Source organism: Camelina sativa, chromosome 4 (genome assembly GCF_030686135.1).
Source record: "Camelina sativa cultivar CO46 ecotype springtype chromosome 4, ASM3068613v1".
In the NCBI taxonomy this organism is placed as follows: Eukaryota; Viridiplantae; Streptophyta; class Magnoliopsida; order Brassicales; family Brassicaceae; genus Camelina; species Camelina sativa.
In genome coordinates, this window is record NC_141883.1 from 26,279,055 (window position 1) to 26,300,383 (window position 21,329).

Sequence of the window (21,329 nt, forward strand, 5' to 3'; positions counted from 1 at the left end):
TAACACTTACAAAATATGTATCTTTTTTCAAGTCATCATATTTTGCATATGATTTTATTGCATAATGTTTTATCCAAAAAGATTTTTAAAAACAATCACATAAATTATATTTTATATAAAACTTATACTATAAATAAAATGAATTTCAACAGATGCTCTAACACGGGTCTTAATCTAGTTTAAATAAACGTGCATCGATTGTTTACAGTTTTTTTTCAATAAAGGTAATTAGGGAAAGTACTGATTTGTGTGTGGTTCTTAATATTCTCTACAAGACAAATGTATTGTATACAATACGTCCATGATCACTACCTTGGCACATGACATCACCGACCCACATTTAGTTTGGCTTTTTCGTATCTGTTGTATAAGGATTGAAACACTAATATAGTCATTCCCAAGTTAAACACCTCCTATTTGACATTTTCAACGAGAATATCTCTTTATATTTTGTCATTCGTGTTTCATATCTTAGTTTCAATCGCATATTCGTAGTAATTACGTATTTAAGTAAGTAACAGCAACACATGCGATGCAAAGACGACGTACGTGTACTAAGTTGGACCGATCACTCTCCCCATGTACCACACTAATTTTGGAATTGAACTGGCCTTCTGGTCAAACAACAATAATAATAAAATTCACGCGATTAGGACAAAACAAATCTATGCAATTATGAACTACCATTATAAAAGGAATCAGAAGAGAAAACAACTAGTATAAATTGGGAAAGGAACAGCCAGTTGAAATTGGCGAAAGGAACAACCACTTATTGTTGTTGATTTCAACTGGTAAAGCATGTAAACCGAACCGACAGAACACAAAGATTATAGTTGTAGTTTGATTTGATCGTTCTCCTCTTAAGTTTTGTTTTCTTAATCGTTCCTTTTATCCATTGTACTATATGCTCTTGTAGGTAATTCAATTGAAAGTCCTTTTTAATTGAAGCATCTCATATATCAGTTCTAATTATTTCTTTTGTAACCAGAAGATACCCTTCTTTTAATCCGCTCACATCTTCTGCGTCAAAATCATTTGAAAACATACTAAATCCATATACGCAGGTAGACTCTTTATAATCCTAGTAAATTGGAAGTCGGGCTCCCATCACCGCTCTTAGATTCGTGTTGCGTTATTACCTCAAGGCTCAAGCTATGTTAGTCTCGTCGTCGATTTGGTCGTCCGAGAAAGGTTGCATGCTTTGATATTTAGGGACATAATACCGGGAAGATGGGCTTTCTAGGTGCCACCAGATCGCGCCGTACAAAATGGCAAGATATAAAATGAATGAAAGCTCTAATTAATAATACAACTAATTACTAGAAAAAAACTCACAAGGATTTCTATTTGGAATAAACGAAATTTTCGAAATAAAAGGTTTGTAGCCGGAAGGAGATACATTACCATTTTAGTCAAAACACATCACAATTAGCATGTTCTCGTTGAGAGTTGAACTCAACGACCTCCAGCTTACTAAACGGGTGCTCTAACCAACTGAGCTGCGAGAGCTGCTTGACAAATTAAAATTCACTATAAAACATTAATCAGTTCATACCACAGTTGATCATTGGGTGAGGTCGTGGAATCATGGCATTCCTATCCTATCGTCGACAAATCTAAAAGTAACTTCTACTGTTCCTTTTTTATATGTCAAAGTAACCAATATCTTCTACGGAACTTATATCCAATATGCATACTTTTACTCATAATACTTTACAAAATACAAGCGGATGAAAACAAACTACAATTCAAATAAGAAAACTAGCTACTCCTATAATATATCTTCAAACTGAATTAAAAATTATCATAATATATATCTACCATACAACGCCGGAATATTCCCTGTAAGATAAAAATACAATACGCTAAGGACTATATAATACCCTTATTAATATCATAATTATATATTTAATGTAATTATATTGTCAAATTAATTATTGAATGATAAGTAAAACTAAACCAATTATTTTAAAAGAAATGGCATGTGGGTATGATCGATCTAAAGAAAATCTCAAATGTTCTCCTCTTTTCTCTTTTCATGATTTTGTATTATTTTTATCTTAAGAAAGTCATTACGAACCTCTCAATGGGGATGCTCTATAAATAGTTAATTAAATACACACACAACACACAACACTCATTCATTGTTCTAAAACCAATCAGTCACCAACAACAAAATGCCAATGCAGTTCTGGTCACGACCACCGTTTCTTATTTTTATTATCTATCTAATCACAAGTCAACGAGTCAACTCATCACCACCGTCACTTTCTCTCCCGGAGCATTTCCTCCGATGTCTCGACACTCAGCCGTCCGACCACGGCAGTCCCAACTCAAGAACCGCCGTGACTCCCACAAACTCTTCTTTCTCAACAAACCTAATGAACGGCGTCAGAAACCTCCGGTTCGCTTCTCCTTCCACGAGAAAGCCAGAAGCCATCGTAGCCGCCGTAACCGAAACCCACATAAGAGCAACGATCTCCTGCTGCAAACTCCTAAACCTCGAGCTAAGGATCCGTAGCGGTGGCCACGACTACGAAGGCTTCTCATACACCTCTCCGGTACCATTCGTGATCTTAGACATGTTCAACTTCAACAAAATCGATATCAACATGAAAGACGAAACCGTTTGGATCCAAGCCGGAGCCTCGCTAGGCGAGCTTTACTACAACATTGCAAGTAAAAGCAAAGTCCACGCTTTTCCCGCCGGAGTCTGTCCCAAAGTCGGCGCCGGAGGACATTTCAGCGGCGGAGGATTCGGTAACCTAATGAGAAAATACGGTTTATCGATCGACCATATCATCGACGCTCAAATCATGGACGCCAACGGTAAAGTCTACCGTAACCGACGTGCAATGGGAGAAGACGTGTTTTGGGCCATTCGCGGCGGAGGAGGCGGAAGCTACGGCGTTATCTTGGCATGGAAGTTAAAACTCGTTAGGGTTCCGGAGAAGGTCACCGTTTTTAAACTGGAAAGAACGGTGAAAGAAGGTGCCGTTGATTTGGTTTATAAATGGCAACAAGTAGCTCCGGTTATCGACCGAGATTTATTTATCCGGTTAGAGATTAAACCGATAAACCGGAAAATCTCAAAAGGTAAGACTATTAAAGTCTCATTCATCGGAATGTTTCTTGGTTTACCGGAGAGACTCTTAAACATAACGAAACAGAGTTTTCCGGAACTACATTTAACAAGATCGGACTGCATGGTTAAAAAATGGATCGAATCGAGCGTTTTCTGGGCTAATTACCCAGAAAAGGCATCGATCGAGCTTATGCTGAAGAGAGTATCAACAAACGAGTACTACTGGAAACGTACTTCAGATTTTGTTCAAACTCCAATCTCAAAACAGGGTCTTGCGAAGATTTTTCAGACGATGATCGATCATTCACCACTTCCACGAAGAGTTTGGATGCAATGGAACCCATGGGGAGGGAGAATGGGTGAGATAGCGTCTGATGCGACGGCGTTTGTGCATAGAGGTGGTAACGTTTTCATGATTGAGCATTTCATGAATTGGTATAAACCTGGAGATGAGCTAGAAGAGAAGTTCTTGGCGATTGCGAGAAGTTTTAAAGAAGTTATGGCTCCGTATGTTTCGAAGAATCCGAGAGAAGCTTTCTTTAACTACAGAGACGTTGATATTGGAATTACAACGCCGGGGTATAATGCTACGTATGAAGGAGCTAAGGTTTATGGGGATAGTTACTTTAGAGGGAATTATTTGAGATTGGTTAAGATTAAAGCCCGGTTCGACCGGACTAATTTTTTCCGGTCTCAGCAAGGGATTCCGGTTCTTGCTTAGTTTGGTGTTTGGTGAGTCTTTGATTGTATTGTCTGTTGGGGGAGTGAGTATTAAGTTGTTAAAAGTTGAAATATGGGATCCAATGAATCTATATATAGCTAAGGGTGTGTCCTTTTGTTGTTTGTGGCATGGGCTGTTGATAATTTTGTGTTAAATAATGGTTTAGTTTAGTACAGTGAAATCTATAATAAATGGAAATAATTTTCTCCTATTGTACCATGCGAAGCTTTATTGTGATGATGAGTCTGAAATAGTATCCGCGGACCATGGACGAAAACGACAACACAATGCACATTGTTAAAAAACTGATTGATGTAATTAAATTTATACATTTGGGATATATTTCGAAGAAACTAGAAAGGGTATAGGCATTTCCGGCATATGTTTTTTCAAAGTTGGTTTGCCTATTGCCAAAAACTCAGAACTAAAAATAACATGTACGGTTTGTATTTTTTTTGGGTACGGTTTACATTATTGTGTTGATAAATGGCTAATTATTTTTTTTTTTTTTTGAACAAAATAAATGGCTAATTCAATCTCTAAAATCACTCTAGTTTTAGAGTTTATAATATCATATAGTAAAAAGTAAAAACTAAGTACTTAAATAACTAAGTACTTATTTTATACCATCACATTTTTGGGGTTAATTTTACCACTTGTATTAGAACATCTTTTCTTAGTCATTAAAATTGATAATACAATAAAAAGGTAAATTGATAATAATTTTCTTTTTAAAAACTAAAATAAACCAATTAAAAGATAAGACAAGATAAGAGAGTTTTGATTTATGGGTTGTTTTTTCACTCTCTATAGTACATTTTGATTATAATTTTTTTTACTTCTTGTTATTGTTTAGCTATCTTGTTAGTTGTAATATTCTGTTAAAATTTTAATTGGAGATGCTCTTTAGTTATCTAAAAAAGAAGCAAGCCTATTAGTTTTTGTTTGGATGTGTCATGTGTAGATGTGACTTTTTCTAGAGTAAACCTAGTATTTATGTACCTATATGAACAAAAGTCATGGGTCCATTGCAAAATATGTTTCTCAGAAATCATGGCGCGGGGGTTACAGATGAACACGTGATAGGATTCACCTATTGAAAGCTTCAACAGAACATGGTCGAGTTGTTTCCAATTATTGTTATGGGGCCTAGTCGCCTAGATATTTCATTTAACAGTTTTTTAACTATGATATCGACTATTCGACTGGCCCAAGCTGGTCCGCGACTTTGGATATGGTTAGTTACATTAGTTCAATACAATTTTACATGCTTAATTGAAGCATTAATGTGTCAAGATTCCAATAAGACAGTCATCTTTGATTATAACTCCCAGGAGCTTATATTCTTGATGCATGGTGAAGAAAGAAAGCCTCAAATTGATCCAATTCTGCAGGATACTCAGCCGCTTCTTCACGATTTCGATGAGGTTAAGTTTCTAAGGAATCTCTTTCTTTTCAGCATTATGATCGTAAGCTGTATTAAACTTTGTCAAATCGGTTAAAATCCAATGTGGATGCAAATCTTGTATGAACTTTGGTTAATGATATAGTTGCTGTTGAGACTTGAGATAAAAAAAAATAATGCTTAATTGATATTAAAACAAAAAAATTATATTCCAACTTGCAATATTTTGACAATGATATTTCTGTTTTCTACACCGATGGAGTTAAATTACTTCAGATGTTGGTTGTTCAACAAGGCATTATTTGAGCGGATGGATGGATGTGATGAACCTTTTTCAATAATTTTTTTTTTGGGCTCTGTTGTTAATTTTACTGTTCTATCTTTCTCATAGTTCTTGAATCGTGATTCATTATTAGAAACATATGGAAATCACACTAACATATCATATTGCATAAAGTGTCACACACCACATCAAGTTCAAACACAACAAAATAAACACAATGAACATGAAACAGATTCCACAGCGATATCAGACTCAAGCACAACGAAATAAACCATCATGATTCATCAACATAAAAACATAACTTCACCAATCATAGGAACGCGATTAGGAATAATAGGTGGGTTCCGTTTCTTGCTCATTAGAGGCCTTTGTCTTTCGTTTAAGATAATGCAGCTTACATTCAGGTGGCAGGGCATAGAATATGCCTCGTGAAACCTCGTCTTTTGCTAGGTGTTCTATAGATTCCCAGTAAAGGGGGCTCTTACGAACCATCCTCGGAACTTCCCCCACTCGCTTAACAACAATGGCCATTTTCTCTTCAATCGATGGTTGGTATCGATTGTTTTGATTGCTTACATCAGTCATCGCCTTAGATGTAGTTGCCATGTGTGTTACAAAATCTGTAGGGTTATCAGAAACGAATGATATTAGTTTACAGAGCACCAATGAAAAAGATCTCACATAGGATTAGGATAGGAAGAAGAAAATTTATACAATCTAATATACAACTGACATGAGCCCATCCACCCATTACAATCATATCAAGTTAAAAGACGTTAAATGTGAGTAAAAAAAAATACTGATTGATCGACGAATAAGTCCAGTGACAGTAACTTGAATCTCAGACTTTAAGTACCTAGCTAGGCTATATCATATCAAGATCATGAGACAGAGCACACAAATTCAAACACTAGATCAACCTATTCATAAGTTGGCAACGAATAATCCAGCTGATATGTTTAACCATAACATCTATAAATCCAAAAAAATAATTATAATAACTAAGTCTTTCTAACCAGAGAAACTAAAGAAAGAAACAATCTAGAGAGAACATAAGACTGACGAAACCTTCAGTGGATCAAACTAAAACTCTGTCAATTAGAAATCATACCAAGGGAGAGGGCAGAGACGAACAGATCTTTGAGCGAAGCAGCGAGAAAGAGTACACAGACACAGTACACACAAAAAGAAAAAGTTAATGATCCCTTCACCAAGAAAGTTAAAGCGTTGAGCAGTTTCTTTAAGATTATCGTCCTCATCCCACCAATGTATATTTTTATTTAAATATTAATTAAGTTATTAAAGCCCAAAATCCTTCCGAAATGGGCTTCAAAGAAATTGATTAATGGGCTTTATATACCATTTAAACGGCCAATTTTATGTGATATTGCAGCTCATTTTACTTAGGTGGGTTAGTAAACTTGGAGGCAAAGTTAAAGAATGAGGGCACTTGGATGGAAGTTGGAACCACTAAACCAGCTTTACCCGCCTAAGTCGCCGTCTTTTACCAAGTCCACCGGATAAAATTAAAATTAAAAGATAATTAATCTGTTACTTGTTTACACATTGATCTTGTTTACGATTAATACTTGACTACTTTGTCAATAAATAATATATAGAGGATATCACGAAGAAGAATTTTACTAGAAATCACAGCAACGTATATCATCTAATTACATAAAGCCAAACCCTACTTCATAATCCACGCAACATCAAACTGATCAAGCACAAGAAAATAAACCAATGTATTTAAACATTAACAATTATTAGGATAATAGAGCCCAAAATTGGAATTGAAACTGGATTAAAACGTACGGAAATTTCGAGAGATGATTGCTTGAAACCCAAGACCAAGAGTAGTATAAGAAGGAACTACTTCAAATAACACAAATGGGCTTAAAAACGATTAGTTAAGGGGCTCTATTTTCTAACGGCCCAATTACCTCAGTTTTACTTAGCTGGGTTAGTAATTGGCGGTAAAGTCAAAGAGTGAGGCACGTGGAACCACTAAACCAGCTTCACCCCGCCAAACTCGCCGTCTTTTACCAAGTCCACCAGATAAAAAAAAAAGAAAGAAATACTAGTAATTAACTAATTACTAATTACTAATTACTAGTATTTCTAAATGAAGGTTTAAGAAAAAAAACGAGAGGCGATGAGGTTAGAAAATGTATGGCCTTGTTTAGGCCCAGACTAAATAAAATATCGAGAGGATGCAGTTATTGACTGAAAGAGTAACGGCAAGCTGAGTAAATAAATATGGGTGTAATTATTCAATTATTATTTCTCTAATTAACTGATACGTATTAATTATAAATAGCCGCCAAATAACTTTTAGGTGACCGTTACTCTTAAATTTGGTACCAAATCCAAAAAAAATATTATGATTATATATATGTTAAAAACAAAAATCTGTCCCAAATATAAATCAATTAGCAGCTCAAGTTTCATATATCGATAAGCTCAGGATCGCAAATAATATTACGAATAGATTTTGTTTTTTTATAAACCATATAAACTGATCTTTCTTAATTCTAACTTTTCATTCAGCTCATTTTGACACTTTTTTTTTTTTACCATAATACACTTCCCAATAAATAAATAACCTCAAATCAGTTATGTTGGCAACGAGTGATTATTAAACCTAGATGTGATTAAAAAACAGTAAAAAAAAAATTATGGCCTGATAATTAGGAGGTAGTTACAAATAATAAAAAATGTAAAACCCACAGTAACTCCTCTTTATCTTCGCTAAAACCCTAACCTCCCTCGCTCCGTCTCTTTCTCTCTCGTATATATGCGTGTTAGACAGTTAACGAGTGATCCAAACTTACAACGTTGAAGTCTACTTGAACAAATAAGACACGACGACAGTAGTATCGTCTAAAATCTATCTCAAGGTATTTGATTCTCTCATTTATCCTCTCCTGTCTTTACAATTTGTTAATTTTTTCTTAATGTATTAGCTCATTACTAGTAGTTAAAGCTTAATAATAATGCATTTTAATACTTCGTAACTCCTCCGGATGCTTAACCTTCTTCTTTACCTCTTAATTTACAGGTTTCATCTCCTCAATGTCCATGGATTGCTTAAGCCACTTCTTTAACTACGATCCACCTGTCCAGCTCCAGGATTGCTTTCTTCCCGATATGGATATGATTATCCCTGAATCTGACAGTTTCTTCCTCGAATCTCAACCGCAACTACAGTTCCATCAGCCATTGTTCCAAGAAGAAGCTCCTTCACAGACCTACTTTGACCCTTTCTGCGACCAGTTTCTTTCTCCCCAAGAAATCTCTCTCCCTAACCCTAAAACCGAAATCTTCAACGAAACACACGACCTTGATTCCTTCCTTCCCACGCCAAAACGCCAGAAACTTGTTAACTCGAGCTACCATTGTAACAATCACAATCATTTCCAGAGCCATAATTCGAGTTTCTTCGACCCTTTCGGCGACCTTGATTTCGTTCCAGAAGCTTCTTCTTTCCCGGAGTTAGTTCCAGATTTTTCCTTAGAGTTCACGGTAGGCCGAGGAGACGACACCAAGAAACCGACGCTTTCATCTCAGAGCATCGCGGCTAGAGAGAGGAGAAGAAGAATTGCTGACAAGACTCACGAGCTCGGAAAACTCATACCTGGTGGCCAGAAACAAAATACGGCCGAGATGTTCCAGTCCGCCGCCAAGTACGTCAAGTTCTTGCAGAGTCAAGTTGGGATTCTACAACTGATGCAGACCACAAAGAAGGTAATGACCAACCCCCAAAAAACAACCTTATAATCCAATTGAAACTACGTTAGAAGTGTTTTCTCACGAGCTGGGTTAATTTGCTGACGCAGGGTAGCTCCAATGTGCAATCGGAAACTCAGGTTTTGCTTGAATCGCAAGCAATCCAGGAGAAGCTTTCAACAGAGGAAGTGTGTTTGGTTCCGTGTGAAATGGTTCAAGATCTAACAACTCAAGAAACAATTCGGAGAAACCCTAAGATTTATCGAGAGATCAACAAGCTACTGTCTAGAGATCTGGCTAAGTAGTCTTAGTTTCAAGCCTAAAGTTCTCAATGCCTAAATTTGTGTCTGTTCTGGTTAATTTCTGTTTTTAGTTAGTGTTTTGTCTGTTGATGTAGTGGCTAATTATCCTGGTTAATCTCCTCTTAACTGGGGAACTAATACTTTGTTTGTAACTTTGTATTAGTCTATGAATTAGCTAAGCTATTGTCTGACCTTTTTCTTGTTAGCAAATGTATGTCCGCAAGTTGAAACATTTTTACTTTAAAGTGACGAGATCTTTCATCTTCTTTGTTTATTCAGCTTTTTTTACCCATAACAAATTTTGGGGCTTATTGTTTCGTGGGTCTTACAAGATTTAAGCCCGAACAATAAACAAAATCTCTAGTTCTCCCGATAGAAAAGGGCCGTTGAGTGATTGGTGCCTTGATTTTGGGGATTCTCGAATTTAGTATTTACTATTTTTATCACGCCTTTATTTACGGGGGAACAAAATTTAACTTTATAAAATCTCTGTTTATGAAGTAGTTTGGTTATAAATTAAATTTAGAAACATCATTTAACTGAGTTTACTTATATAATACTGAGATTGAGTTGTAGGAACTAGGAATCATGGGATCATGAGGGTATCTCCGTAGTCGTGCTCTAATGTGTAGATCTTCATATCACTTTTTTTTTTGTTTTACTAGGTTTTGAACCCACGCGTAATTTGATATATTTTGATAAAAATTATATATGATTGATTACGGTAATAACATATTATCTCGTAAAAATTAAAATTAAAAAAAAATTAAATTTCAGATACACAATTTTTTAAATATAAAAATCAGTTGTGTTATAAAATCAAATCTGATAAAAAAATCATAAATTTAACTTGACGTCCAGGCGAACTTCACATATCCTAAACCATTTTCTTTGACCACCAGAAAAATGAAACAATTTTATAATCATGAATTTAACTCATTTTCATATTTAATTGATCGTTACCACCTATGTTTTCGTGTTTTTTATTCAATGTTTTCTTATTTTTCATATTCTTTCTTGTCATTTTCATTGTCAAATTTTATGTTAATTGTCATCGTAACTTTTACCATTTGGTTCTTCGTTATACTCTTTTTCTTCTTCTTCCTCGTCAACTTCTTCACATTCTTCCACTGAAAAACCTTTTTTTAGACTACCACACAACTTGTTAACCCATCAAACTCCAAGAGCATAATCATTTCTTTTCTCATAAAATTTGTGAAATTCATGATTACCAGCATAGTCAACACATGCACCCAATTATTGACAATTTTATCCATATACTTATTTGGTTTTAGACCCACGCGTTTAGAAACTTCTCAAACCAAAATCCTTACTTGGTTTATAAGATTTTAAAAACATAATAAAATATACTAATAATTATTTATTTAATATGAATCATATGATATATAGAAATATGAGTACACTATAAAAACATATTAATTATAAATAAATAATATCAATTATATTATATCATCAAATAATATCAACCGTATCATATTATCAAATATCTGTAACCGTATATAACAGTAACCGCTTGAACCGTAACCGTATTTAAACGATTCTGGTTAAGGTTACAAAAATTTCTAACCATAACCGATGGTTAATAAACCTTAACCGTGACAACCGTAGCCCTAGTCATGCCTATGTATAGCTAATAAAATATGTGTGTTTGTCGTCCATCTTTCTTCTTTAAACCTCAAAATTTGACCCAAACATCAAATTAAAGTCTTGCGATGTCAATCCTTCTTCCTTATACCCAAAATTAAAAAATTAATGAAAGAATATCAACTCATCTATAAAATCATACACAAAAATATGTTTTACAGCTCATAAGAAATAAAAAGCACAAATATAGATAAATAAAATAATTTATGTTTAGCATCAATATTTATAATATTTTAAACTTTTAAAAGGTTTCGAAATATAAAATTTGAACCTTTTAAAAATTTTCAATATTTATAATATTTTAAACTTTTAAAATTTAAAACTTATAATATTTAAAAACTTTTTAAAAGCTAAGAACTTTTAAAAGTTTCAATATTTATAATATTTAAACTTTTAAAATTTTTAAATATTAGAATATTTTTTTGAAACTGTTTAAAGTTTTAATTTGATCAAATAAAAAATCAGATCAAACCAAATAAAACTTTTAAACTTGGATGCCTAATAAATCAAGCTTTCCTGCTCATTCGTTGTTGGAAGCATATTAATCTTATTTATACTGGTTCTGAACCATTGTCTAAAAAATTTCTAGCCGATGTCGGATATTGTGCTTAGTTCTTTGATTTCTATAAATTTAAAATTTTCCTTTTTGTAAAAAATTCTGTAAATTTAAAAAATGTTAATGAATGACATGTCAAATCATGATAGGTTGTTTAAAATAATTTTTAATATAGAAAATTCTGGAAATTGTATAAAATGTTAATAAGTGATATGTCAAATTTTTATTGGTTGTTTAAAATCCTATATGGACGGCGCTAAGAGCTTATAACTCATATTTTTTATTAGTATAGATTCTTTCGCTATGATGATTATTTTTTACTTTTAATAGAGGAACGTGGGTTTCCTTTAATTTTGGGAGTGTTTTGGATATTAAATACACTTTAAGATTTTTTTTACAAATATCATACTATTAAAATCTATATATCATCAGGAATTGAATGAAGAAATTGCCACCTTACTAATAGTAATGCTATATGTGTCAAAAAACGATTTTTTGATATTGGTATTTTTTTTTTTTTCCTTCTTGATTTGTGTGTATTTTAGCTGAGTTTTCACTTAAGCTAGGGGAGAGAATGTTTCTGAAGATCATGCTAGACTAGAGTTGAGAAAAGTCTGCGTTGGGCTATAAATCTGAGAAGAAGATGTTGTCTAAGACAAATGCGATTTTAATATTTTCTTAGAACTGGACAAGAGGTTAGACTTTCAAAATTTTCTTAGAAATGCGATTTTAATCATGCTAGACTAGAGTTGAGAAAAGTCTGCGTTGTCTGATATTATATTTAAACTTTCAAAACACCACATCGTACTTATTAACTCAACTAAATATACTTACTATAGCAATAGCAAACACCACATTTTATTATATACTTAATTATTCATAACTTTAGTTTATCTATTTGGAGGGATTACTGATTAGTCTTAAATTTATTAGCAAACCATCATTATCACCTTACTGGCTTATTCTCCTTATTATGATTTAAGGTTACAACGAAGCTAGTCTAAAAAGCTTATCGATGGGACTTACCACTATACTTTATCATGTTATTATTTTCTCGATATATAACCAAAAGTTAATGTCCCATAATTATACCCAAAATAAACATCATAGTAAACACTTTCATTAATCTAAAAGAAGGTGACACCAAATAGTAGCATCCATAAGCCTATTTACCCACCAAAATCTTCGTCCAAATTAATATTGGCCTCTCGTTCTATATGTCCCATCGTGAGAGAATAAAATTAAAACCCATAGAAAAGTAAAAATTATGATAATTAAACGTGTAATATTCGACTGTTCTTCTTGTCTTGCCCCCTCATCAAATCAAACACTTTCCTTAGAAAATAATTTTAAATAGGTTGTGATGCAACTTTTCTTTCTATCAATCAGAATCCGATGGATTTGACAAAACTTAAGGTCACTATTTCCAGAATGATTTTGATCAAAAGTTGAGATCCCACACACTCTCTTCTATCATCATATAATCTTTATTACCCTACCAGGTGATTCTTTTTTTTTTAGTTGTTTACGTTAATTGAAGAATGTGTCGCACAGTTTTATTTGATTAATTTAATTTTTAGACACATGCCGCTGTAAAGAATTTAGAAATGAATTTAGTCAAAGGCAAATACTAGCCGGGACAGAGAGTTCAAGGTGATGGATAAGATTAGAAATCAAGAAACAAAGTAGACAAGTCTATTTCAAATATATGTATAACATAACTCATTTTAGTCAATAAATAATATGATTTAAGTAAAATAAAAACAGGTTGTACTAATTAACTATTAAGTTAAGAAAGTTCGTAAACGATGCATATATTTTTTGTAATACAATTTCTCTAATAATTTATACAAATATCATACGAGTCACAATTCAGCCAGAATGAATAAAGACTATTTATATGGGATTCTTATTTAATTCGTCCCGTAAGAAAAGCCATGAAACTAGGGTTTTCTTCCTGCCTTCCAAGATCATCCACATGCATGGTCAAAAAGAGAAATTGTTCTCACTATCATGAACTGTTTTCTTAAATTTATATTCGATCATGAGCTAGTTTTTTAATTTTAGTTTTTGGAGATTATTTTTCAAATATCTCCTTCCCCAAAACATTTGTCTAAAGGAAAAATATCAAAAGGCAACATCTTCACAACTGAGAAATTCAATTATAATTAATGGGTGAGTCTGAGTCATGCTACTAATACTGTGGATGAACATCTTCGCTTTGTGTCCCATCCACCAATATTCCTTAACCCCACTTCTCTTGCTCCATCGCAGTACCAGTTTAGCACGCACAAGCACAAATTTATTATACACACGTATCGCCTATGTGTATATCCATGTCGTTCCATACATTCCTATTAATTAATTGATTTAGACTAAACTGGATAAATTAATGACCCAAGGAATTAAATTAACTGTCTTAGCTCTTAACAAGAGCCACATAAGCTCTGGCCACCTCTTGAATTTGAGTTCATTGTATGTAGTTAGAAATAGCTTGTACCAAAAAGCAGTTTTCAAATTAAAATTCCAATTGGAATCTCAATTATATCAATTTAATGTGAAATGTGAATGCTTATATGACAACAATATATTTGGTCTTTTTCTGTAAGCACTGAAAATTAGTTTGGACTCTAGTCTGAGATCTTCGGATTATAGGAAAAGGGAAAAAAAAACAGTTTTGCTCGTTAAATTTTATAAACAGTCTTTAAAGAAAAATTAAAACACATAAGCTAGCAAAAATACAATGGAGTTTTAGTGAACTAGATGGATCTCATCTAAAAAAATGAATTGTAAATGACTTGAATTCTCTTAATTGGCTACTCGGCGACCGTGGTATACGCTAGGACTAATACGTCATTTCGTACAATCGTATCACAAGAATAATATAATTCTATGTTTACATAATTAGAATATTTATAAGGACCTTGAGGAGTCGTCGTCATCAAAGAAATCGCTAAAAACGTCGGGAATGGTCGATGTGTTATCCATGTTGCCTCCGCCGCTACTGTGAGATAGCAACATATTCAAAGAGTCTCCCTCAAGCTCGTCAAGATCTGCGAAGAAATCCTCCGGCTGATGTTGAAACTCGGGCAACAACTCCGGTCTATACGTATCTTCAACGTCATTATCGAACTCCATATTGTCATGGCGCTCCTCCCCCTTCTCCTCTTTAACCCCCGCGGCCGCATAAGGAGGAGTGGAAGAGGAAGGCAAGTGGGACTTATTGTGTTCATCTTTGTTATTATTGTTTTGGGAGAATCTGGATGAGGGAGACGTAGTTGCGGTTGCGGTTGAGAATTTGGAAGAAAGGTTTGATGAGGAGGAGGAAGAGGAACGAGTGGAGCCGGCGAGAGCATTGCGTTGAGTGGGCCACGGATGGTTATGTTCAGAGGTGTAAGTAATGACTAACATGTTTGGATCAGTGCGGCTACGTTCGACTTGTTTCCTAGCTGAACAACCTTTTGAGCTGCTACATCTGTAGTAACCCCTGAGAAACAAAAAATATATCCTTCAAATAACCACAAAAGACATTTTTTTTTTTTTGTATCTATACCATTTCAGATTTATTATTAAAAATAATAATCATCAATTAATCTGAATGATATTCTAGTTTTTCCGTTTGAATCTATATTATGATTATAAGATAAGTGTGCATCAAATGTCCCAATAAGGAATTTAACAGGCTTAATGTGCGCCGTAGAAAATTGAACGAACTTTATACTTTTATAGTTCCATGCTAATGATTGCACCTGCAATATTCTTTGTGAAAGGAGATGCAAAGGTGCAAATTCTACTTACATGTGAATTCTTTTTCAGTGGTTAATCAACAAAAAAAGTATTCCTTTCCTTACGAAACTTGCGTCGAAATAATAAGACACAATGGAACCAACCGACATATACATTTTTGTATTAAAAATAGTGATTTTTTCAGGTTGTTACAAAACTTTCCTATTGAAAGAACATACTTATATATTTATATATATTCGTAATATGTATAGTCAGTATAGACGATCGCGAACATAGGGTTATCATAACTATAGAAATGCATGAATATATGTGTGTGTGAGTATTACCTTGGATAAGGAGAACCTTTGATGGGTTTTTGACCGTACTTTCGCCAAGCCCATAGATCAGACGGAACCACTTCTCCACTGGACCGGCTGTTCATCGCCGCTGGAGCTGGTATGCACACCACTTTCTTTGTCTGGCTCTTCCTGCATCCATTTTGAAGACCCATGTAAGTATTACGTCGTAGTTTTTAAAGCTAAATTTTTGTTATCTATGTTAGTGTGGGTCATGATGAGTTCGGTTTGAGATATGATGGGCATGGTACGTGGTAAATGATCGTTGTTTGGTTACGATGTTTACACTTCATATATGTATCCTGCGCATACTCTTTTCAGTTTGAAGTCTAAATCTTTATTCAATCAAAATCATCTAAAAGTAAAATGAATATTTTTAAAATAGCAAAATATATATATATATATATATATATATATATATATATCGTACTCTAACAAAAGCAAACAGAATTAAAAATTGAAAAACGAAGAAATAAAGCATGTAAGATTCGGGAATTTTACATGAAGGGTTGCAAATACATACACAAAACGAAACCCTAGTTTCAATATGTCTTATGTTTCATGAAAATAAAAATATATTAATATGAACGTTGAGAATTGGTTTTAATGAACAAATTGCGTTTCATTATAATTAATTTTCTTGACACACTAATTATAGCCCAGGTAGTTTTTTTTCTTTCAAAGGATGGAACCATGGTGAGTAGCCTAATCAGATATGAAACTTCGAAAAAAGGGTTGTCATTCGTTATACGTACTACATTAATTTAAAATCTCCAAAGGAAAAAAATCAAATATAGTCAATCACATGGTGTTATTATATATTTATCACGACCCTGTAACATTAAATGTTTTCGTTTAATTATGAAGGAAAATGATAAATAAATCATATAGATCGAATTTTAATCAACTAACCTTCTCTTTATGCCAATATTCTGAGGGGAAGAGGAGATCTGAATCTGTGAGGCTGATGACATGTTGTTACTATTATCGACTAGTAAACAGTTTCTTGGACTGTTAGTGGCATCAACGCTGATCATCCCCCACGGCGAAGTTGGGGCGTTGGAGACGGCTATGGCCGGTGAATTACACGTGGATGCATCTTGGATGATATTGCTTTGCGAGATCCGGATTCTTGGGAAGACACTGCATTGACTCGTAATTTGGTCATCCTCAAAACCCTTTGGCAAGACTGCAAAACTGTTGTTGCTCTCGTTATCTCCGGCACCGGATAAGAAACCGGAGTTGGCCGCGAGGTGGAGGAGAGGATCCGTCATGCTTACGAACGGGTCGCCAAAGGGATTTGTGAGACAGCTGGCAGAAGCAGCGGCGGTGGGGAACTCTACGTGGAGATCTGACGTTGGCGGGCGAGACATGCTGCTCGGAGTTGGACCTTCCGGTGGCCCTGGAGATGACACGTGTCCTGAACCAATTCCTCGTACGACGTCTGTTAGGTCTCCTTGGAAGTTGTCCATGTTTAGTAACTCAAAGACGCTGCACATAATATGTATGTATGATGCGTGTTTATGTATATATAGGTATTATATATACACAGAAAAATAATTAGAAATCCCAAAACCTAAAGCAAAAGTAATTAGGAAAAATGATTTGGAATCAGGTACATATATAAGTTCGATTATAATTCTCGATCGAGTTTTTGTGGATATATCGGAAAAGAGTGATGATCAGTGATGTTGAATTATTCTCTTGGGGAAAAAAGAAGATGATTTATGAAGAACAAAAAATGGTTGATGAAACGAGAAAGGGACGCTGACTTTTCAGAATGAGAATATCTTCGACAACTTTTTCATGTTAGAGAGAAAGAGGGGAGATCAGATTATGTAGTCTTTTATATATAAAATGAACTAATTCATGACATTGATTTAAGTATATAAATCTTAAGGAGGTGAAGTGATAATATTTTTAAAATGTATACAAAAATTTCAGGATCGAGACATATACGGCCAAGTCTTGTAGTACTTTTTTTGTAAACTATATTAGTAAAATATTATCATATAATGTGAAAGGGCATAATGAGATGCTGCACTTGAGAGAAAAAAACAAGTGACTGGGAAGTAAAGAGATCGGCAAATAGCCGCATTTCTCGGACTACGTTTCATTTCCATCCAATATGATCAGCCCACGTAAATATTCTGAAATACATTTTGCTGTTGTCCTGACTCCTGAGTACCAAAAAATTTGTTTGTCTGTATGTATTGTATTTGTTTATTCTTATAAAAATGAATGATATGGGACTTATATGAATTTTTATTTTATTTTTTCTTTCTCCAACCATCTATGATATAGAGACTGTGTTTTGTTTTGAAAAAAAAATATGATAGACTATGTTATGTGATCGTTTATAATTGATTTTATCTGCTAATTTATGGTCCAGTTATATACATAACAAAACAAGTTACATTCGTTACTGTTATATATTGAATTTTGTCCTTGTTCAAGTTAACGGTGGTTGACTTGTTATTTAGCAGGTCATTTCGTGATTTACACTAATAACAACAAAAGAAAGAGCATAAAGCAGTTTTAGTTCTTATAAAACTAAAAAAGGAGTTGCAGTTTTAGTGACTATTATATGCCCTGCACCCTAACTAAAATCATTGTTTAATCAAAATTTTCAGAGGATTATGGGGCTAATAACTAATCAAGAAGAAATCATTAGCTTGCATATATTACACCGGGAAAGACGAAAGATATGACGAGGAATTCGTTTCCTGTCAGAATCGTATATGACAAAAGAATTCTTATAATAGCTTATTAGTACAATTTTAACAAGTCTTTATATATATATATATATATATATATATATATATATATAAAGAAATGATCTTGTTTTGTTTTGTTTGTGAATATAACAATTTTCCAAACTCGTCCTCTTCGCACTGTTTAGGCATATAACCAAACAATCTCATCAAACAAAATACATAGAATTGTTTTACATTATAAAAGACATTTGATGTAATGTAAGTGGCCAAGACTGGCAAAATAACGACTTCTTCGTAATATACGATCAAATATTCTATAATATATAATTAAACCAATTTCCAAATCTGAGTTGGTTTCTTTGGAAAAGAAAAACAATATTTCTCAGTTGGCTTATGGATGTAGATTGATTTAATATCGGTGCCAACTAATTATACGTTAGCAGTTATACTTATCTCATTCTAGATTTGCCATATTGTCGCCAACTATATATTTCTATACTACTTACTATTTTCATTGTTTAGATATTCTTTTTTGGACAAACACTTGTTTTTATTTTTTCAAAGAAAGCCAAGTAAGAGGTAGCAAAGGATTCAAAGATCCATTGTTTAGATACTATTTACACCAAATTTCTTGAAAATATATATCTATGTGTGGTGCCGACTAAATAAACTCAAGAATGAAAGTTGTATCATGGGTAATAAATTCCTCACATGGTATTAGCATGTGTTTTTATGCATGTTGGACTTTAATTAATTTGTATTTCTTTGTATATTTACAATCTCATTCACAATTATTATTGATATACCCGCACTATATAAAATATTGTAACTCACCTAGACACCTACTTGGTTTTTTTTTTTGTTAACTAGCTGGTTAACAACAAACATTTTTGTGTGTTGATTAAATTAAATACAAGAGTTTCGAAGTAGCTTATAGCTGCTAGAATATTATTGGTCAAATTAAAATAACCCATTTCTTAACGGCTTGAGATATAATATAAGTTAATCATTGTGCAAATAAATATTATATGTGCTAATCCCACACATTTAATATATAACTCCCTCTTGATCAAAACTTGTAAATGTGTAATGTATTAGTCTATTGTACTCGTTGTGTTCTTACCAAATTCAGATCTATATATCACAGTGATACTACCAAAATCCAATCATATGGTCTATATGTTGTTAAAAATAAATTATAACTTTTCCATCATTCTAATAAAAAGAATGATGAATGAAATGTTTCGTATGGTCTATTCTTTTCAGAAAAAATATATAAATCTTTCGCACTCGTTACTTTTTGTCACAGTATATATAACTACAGAGAACAATTGTAACATAAAATAACAACACCGGTCGTCATGTAAGATGCTTCATAGAAAATAATTTTTACCTGTTCCAAAGAGGAAATGAACCCCCACAAAACAATTAAAATTTTATTTCTTTATTAAAAAAAAACACAAACACTATCAAAATACCTTGTTTTGGAATGTAAAAAAAATGGTCGGCTTCATGACAGACACTTAGATCCACGTTCGTACATTACAACCTCATCACTACTATCTTTTATCCCATATTATTTCTCATTTTTGTTTTCCTTTTATTTTAGTTACATTATCAAATTTATGTATCGATTTAATTTGCTTATATTAAACAGTTACAAAATCGACCTATTAATATACATATACACACATATTCATGAATTACGACAGATTTCACTTTCGTTGGAACTTGGAAGTTTTGGAGTTGGATCAAGTTTATAAGTGTGGACTGAAAGTTGAAGCTGTCTTTAACTGCACAAGCTTGTTGTTAAAAAAAAAATCGCACAATATATACCACTGCTTCAATTGGTGATCCATTCCATTCGGATGAAATAATGATTCATACCCACAAAAAAACAAGATTAAAGATTTTTAAAGAAAAATTTTAGACATATTTTTCTATTTGCAATTGGTTCCTTTATATATAGTCTCTGTGTTTTAATTTTTCTGTTAAACATTTTGAACAAAATGGAAGTTAAATATATCTTTGTTCAACGTTAAAAAATATACGTGTAGACTGTAGTTCTCACTTCCCGGCCTATCGTTTCTTTAGATATTTTATCAAATGAGATAAAGAAAAGAAAAAGAAAAAAACAAGCACGACCCATATGATATGAAGCAGGCCTCGTCTCTAATGGCACACAGATTCATTTTTATATGAAACGACATGGACTTATACATTGTTTATATCACAATAATTAGACCAGACGGTGCAAAAGGGCAAAATAAGTCATGCCTCCCTCGTTCTACGGTGACGCATGTTGATGAACGGATTCAATAATGATAATAGTAATAATATCTATTATCCAATACCAATACAAGTTTTTTTTCAAAGAAAGATAAACATATATTTTGATTGGTAACCACGAAACATGTGTTTTAGAATAGAAACGTATGTTTAGATACAATCAATATTTTAAACAAGCACTTGAAACATATGTATATATGGCACCGGCCGGATTGGCAGAAAACGTCATGAGCAGGTCTTTGGATTAGGGATTTCAAATCGCAAACTAGTATTGTATTATAAAAGTTGACAAAAACATAAAACAATAATTAATCACGATAATTTTGCATGATAGTAAGAACCAAACGGAAGGTGCTTATTCCACCAAGTAGATAGATTTTACATTTAAAAGGTGCATGTAAGTAACTAATTAAGTAAGTTATGTCTATGACGACCGTAACACATTTTCTCTATGACTATTCTAGTACAGCTAAAAACCATTACATTGAGAATTGC

General features: G+C 33.3%; 3 protein-coding genes and 1 pseudogene across 4 annotated transcripts; 2 read left to right on the forward strand and 2 right to left on the reverse strand.

Annotated features, from left to right (window-relative positions):
• The first annotated feature begins 2,032 nt into the window (after positions 1–2,032).
• On the forward strand, positions 2,033–4,017 carry LOC104781879 (berberine bridge enzyme-like 16 pseudogene; annotated as a pseudogene). The gene has a single exon (XR_015597175.1). The product of XR_015597175.1 is annotated as a berberine bridge enzyme-like 16 pseudogene (transcript).
• A 1,617-nt stretch (positions 4,018–5,634) lies between these two features.
• LOC104781881 (uncharacterized) lies at positions 5,635–6,756 on the reverse strand. The gene is made up of 2 exons (XM_019244320.2): positions 6,606–6,756; positions 5,635–6,114 (listed from the first exon to the last, which is right to left on the reverse strand). The coding sequence occupies exons 1-2, from the start codon at positions 6,751–6,753 to the stop codon at positions 5,819–5,821; spliced, it is 444 nt and encodes a 147-aa protein (XP_019099865.2). The 5' UTR covers positions 6,754–6,756; the 3' UTR covers positions 5,635–5,818.
• Positions 6,757–8,561: 1,805 nt separating this feature from the next.
• Positions 8,562–9,631, forward strand: LOC104784181 (transcription factor bHLH53-like). Its single transcript, XM_087509102.1, has 2 exons — positions 8,562–9,241; positions 9,334–9,631. Exons 1-2 carry the CDS (start codon positions 8,570–8,572, stop codon positions 9,526–9,528), a joined length of 867 nt encoding a protein of 288 aa, XP_087365228.1. The 5' UTR covers positions 8,562–8,569; the 3' UTR covers positions 9,529–9,631.
• A 4,790-nt stretch (positions 9,632–14,421) lies between these two features.
• Positions 14,422–17,803, reverse strand: LOC104781882 (putative WRKY transcription factor 35). Its single transcript, XM_010506666.2, has 3 exons — positions 16,741–17,803; positions 15,820–15,960; positions 14,422–15,233 (listed from the first exon to the last, which is right to left on the reverse strand). Exons 1-3 carry the CDS (start codon positions 17,325–17,327, stop codon positions 14,660–14,662), a joined length of 1,302 nt encoding a protein of 433 aa, XP_010504968.1. The 5' UTR covers positions 17,328–17,803; the 3' UTR covers positions 14,422–14,659.
• Positions 17,804–21,329: the final 3,526 nt, after the last annotated feature.

Excerpts from the sequence above, each read along its gene's own strand:
- LOC104781881 (XM_019244320.2), bottom strand. The coding sequence starts at position 6,753 with ATGAGGACGATAATCTTAAAGAAACTGCTCAACGCTTTAACTTTCTTG. Across the intron at positions 6,115-6,605 it reads CGTCTCTGCCCTCTCCCTTG|ATTTTGTAACACACATGGCA; the intron begins GTATGATTTCTA and ends ATAACCCTACAG.
- LOC104784181 (XM_087509102.1), top strand. The coding sequence starts at position 8,570 with ATGTCCATGGATTGCTTAAGCCACTTCTTTAACTACGATCCACCTGTC. Across the intron at positions 9,242-9,333 it reads TGATGCAGACCACAAAGAAG|GGTAGCTCCAATGTGCAATC; the intron begins GTAATGACCAAC and ends TTGCTGACGCAG.
- LOC104781882 (XM_010506666.2), bottom strand. The coding sequence starts at position 17,327 with ATGTGCAGCGTCTTTGAGTTACTAAACATGGACAACTTCCAAGGAGAC. Across the intron at positions 15,961-16,740 it reads AATATTGGCATAAAGAGAAG|GAAGAGCCAGACAAAGAAAG; the intron begins GTTAGTTGATTA and ends AAATGGATGCAG. Across the intron at positions 15,234-15,819 it reads AAAGGTTCTCCTTATCCAAG|GGGTTACTACAGATGTAGCA; the intron begins GTAATACTCACA and ends TTTGTTTCTCAG.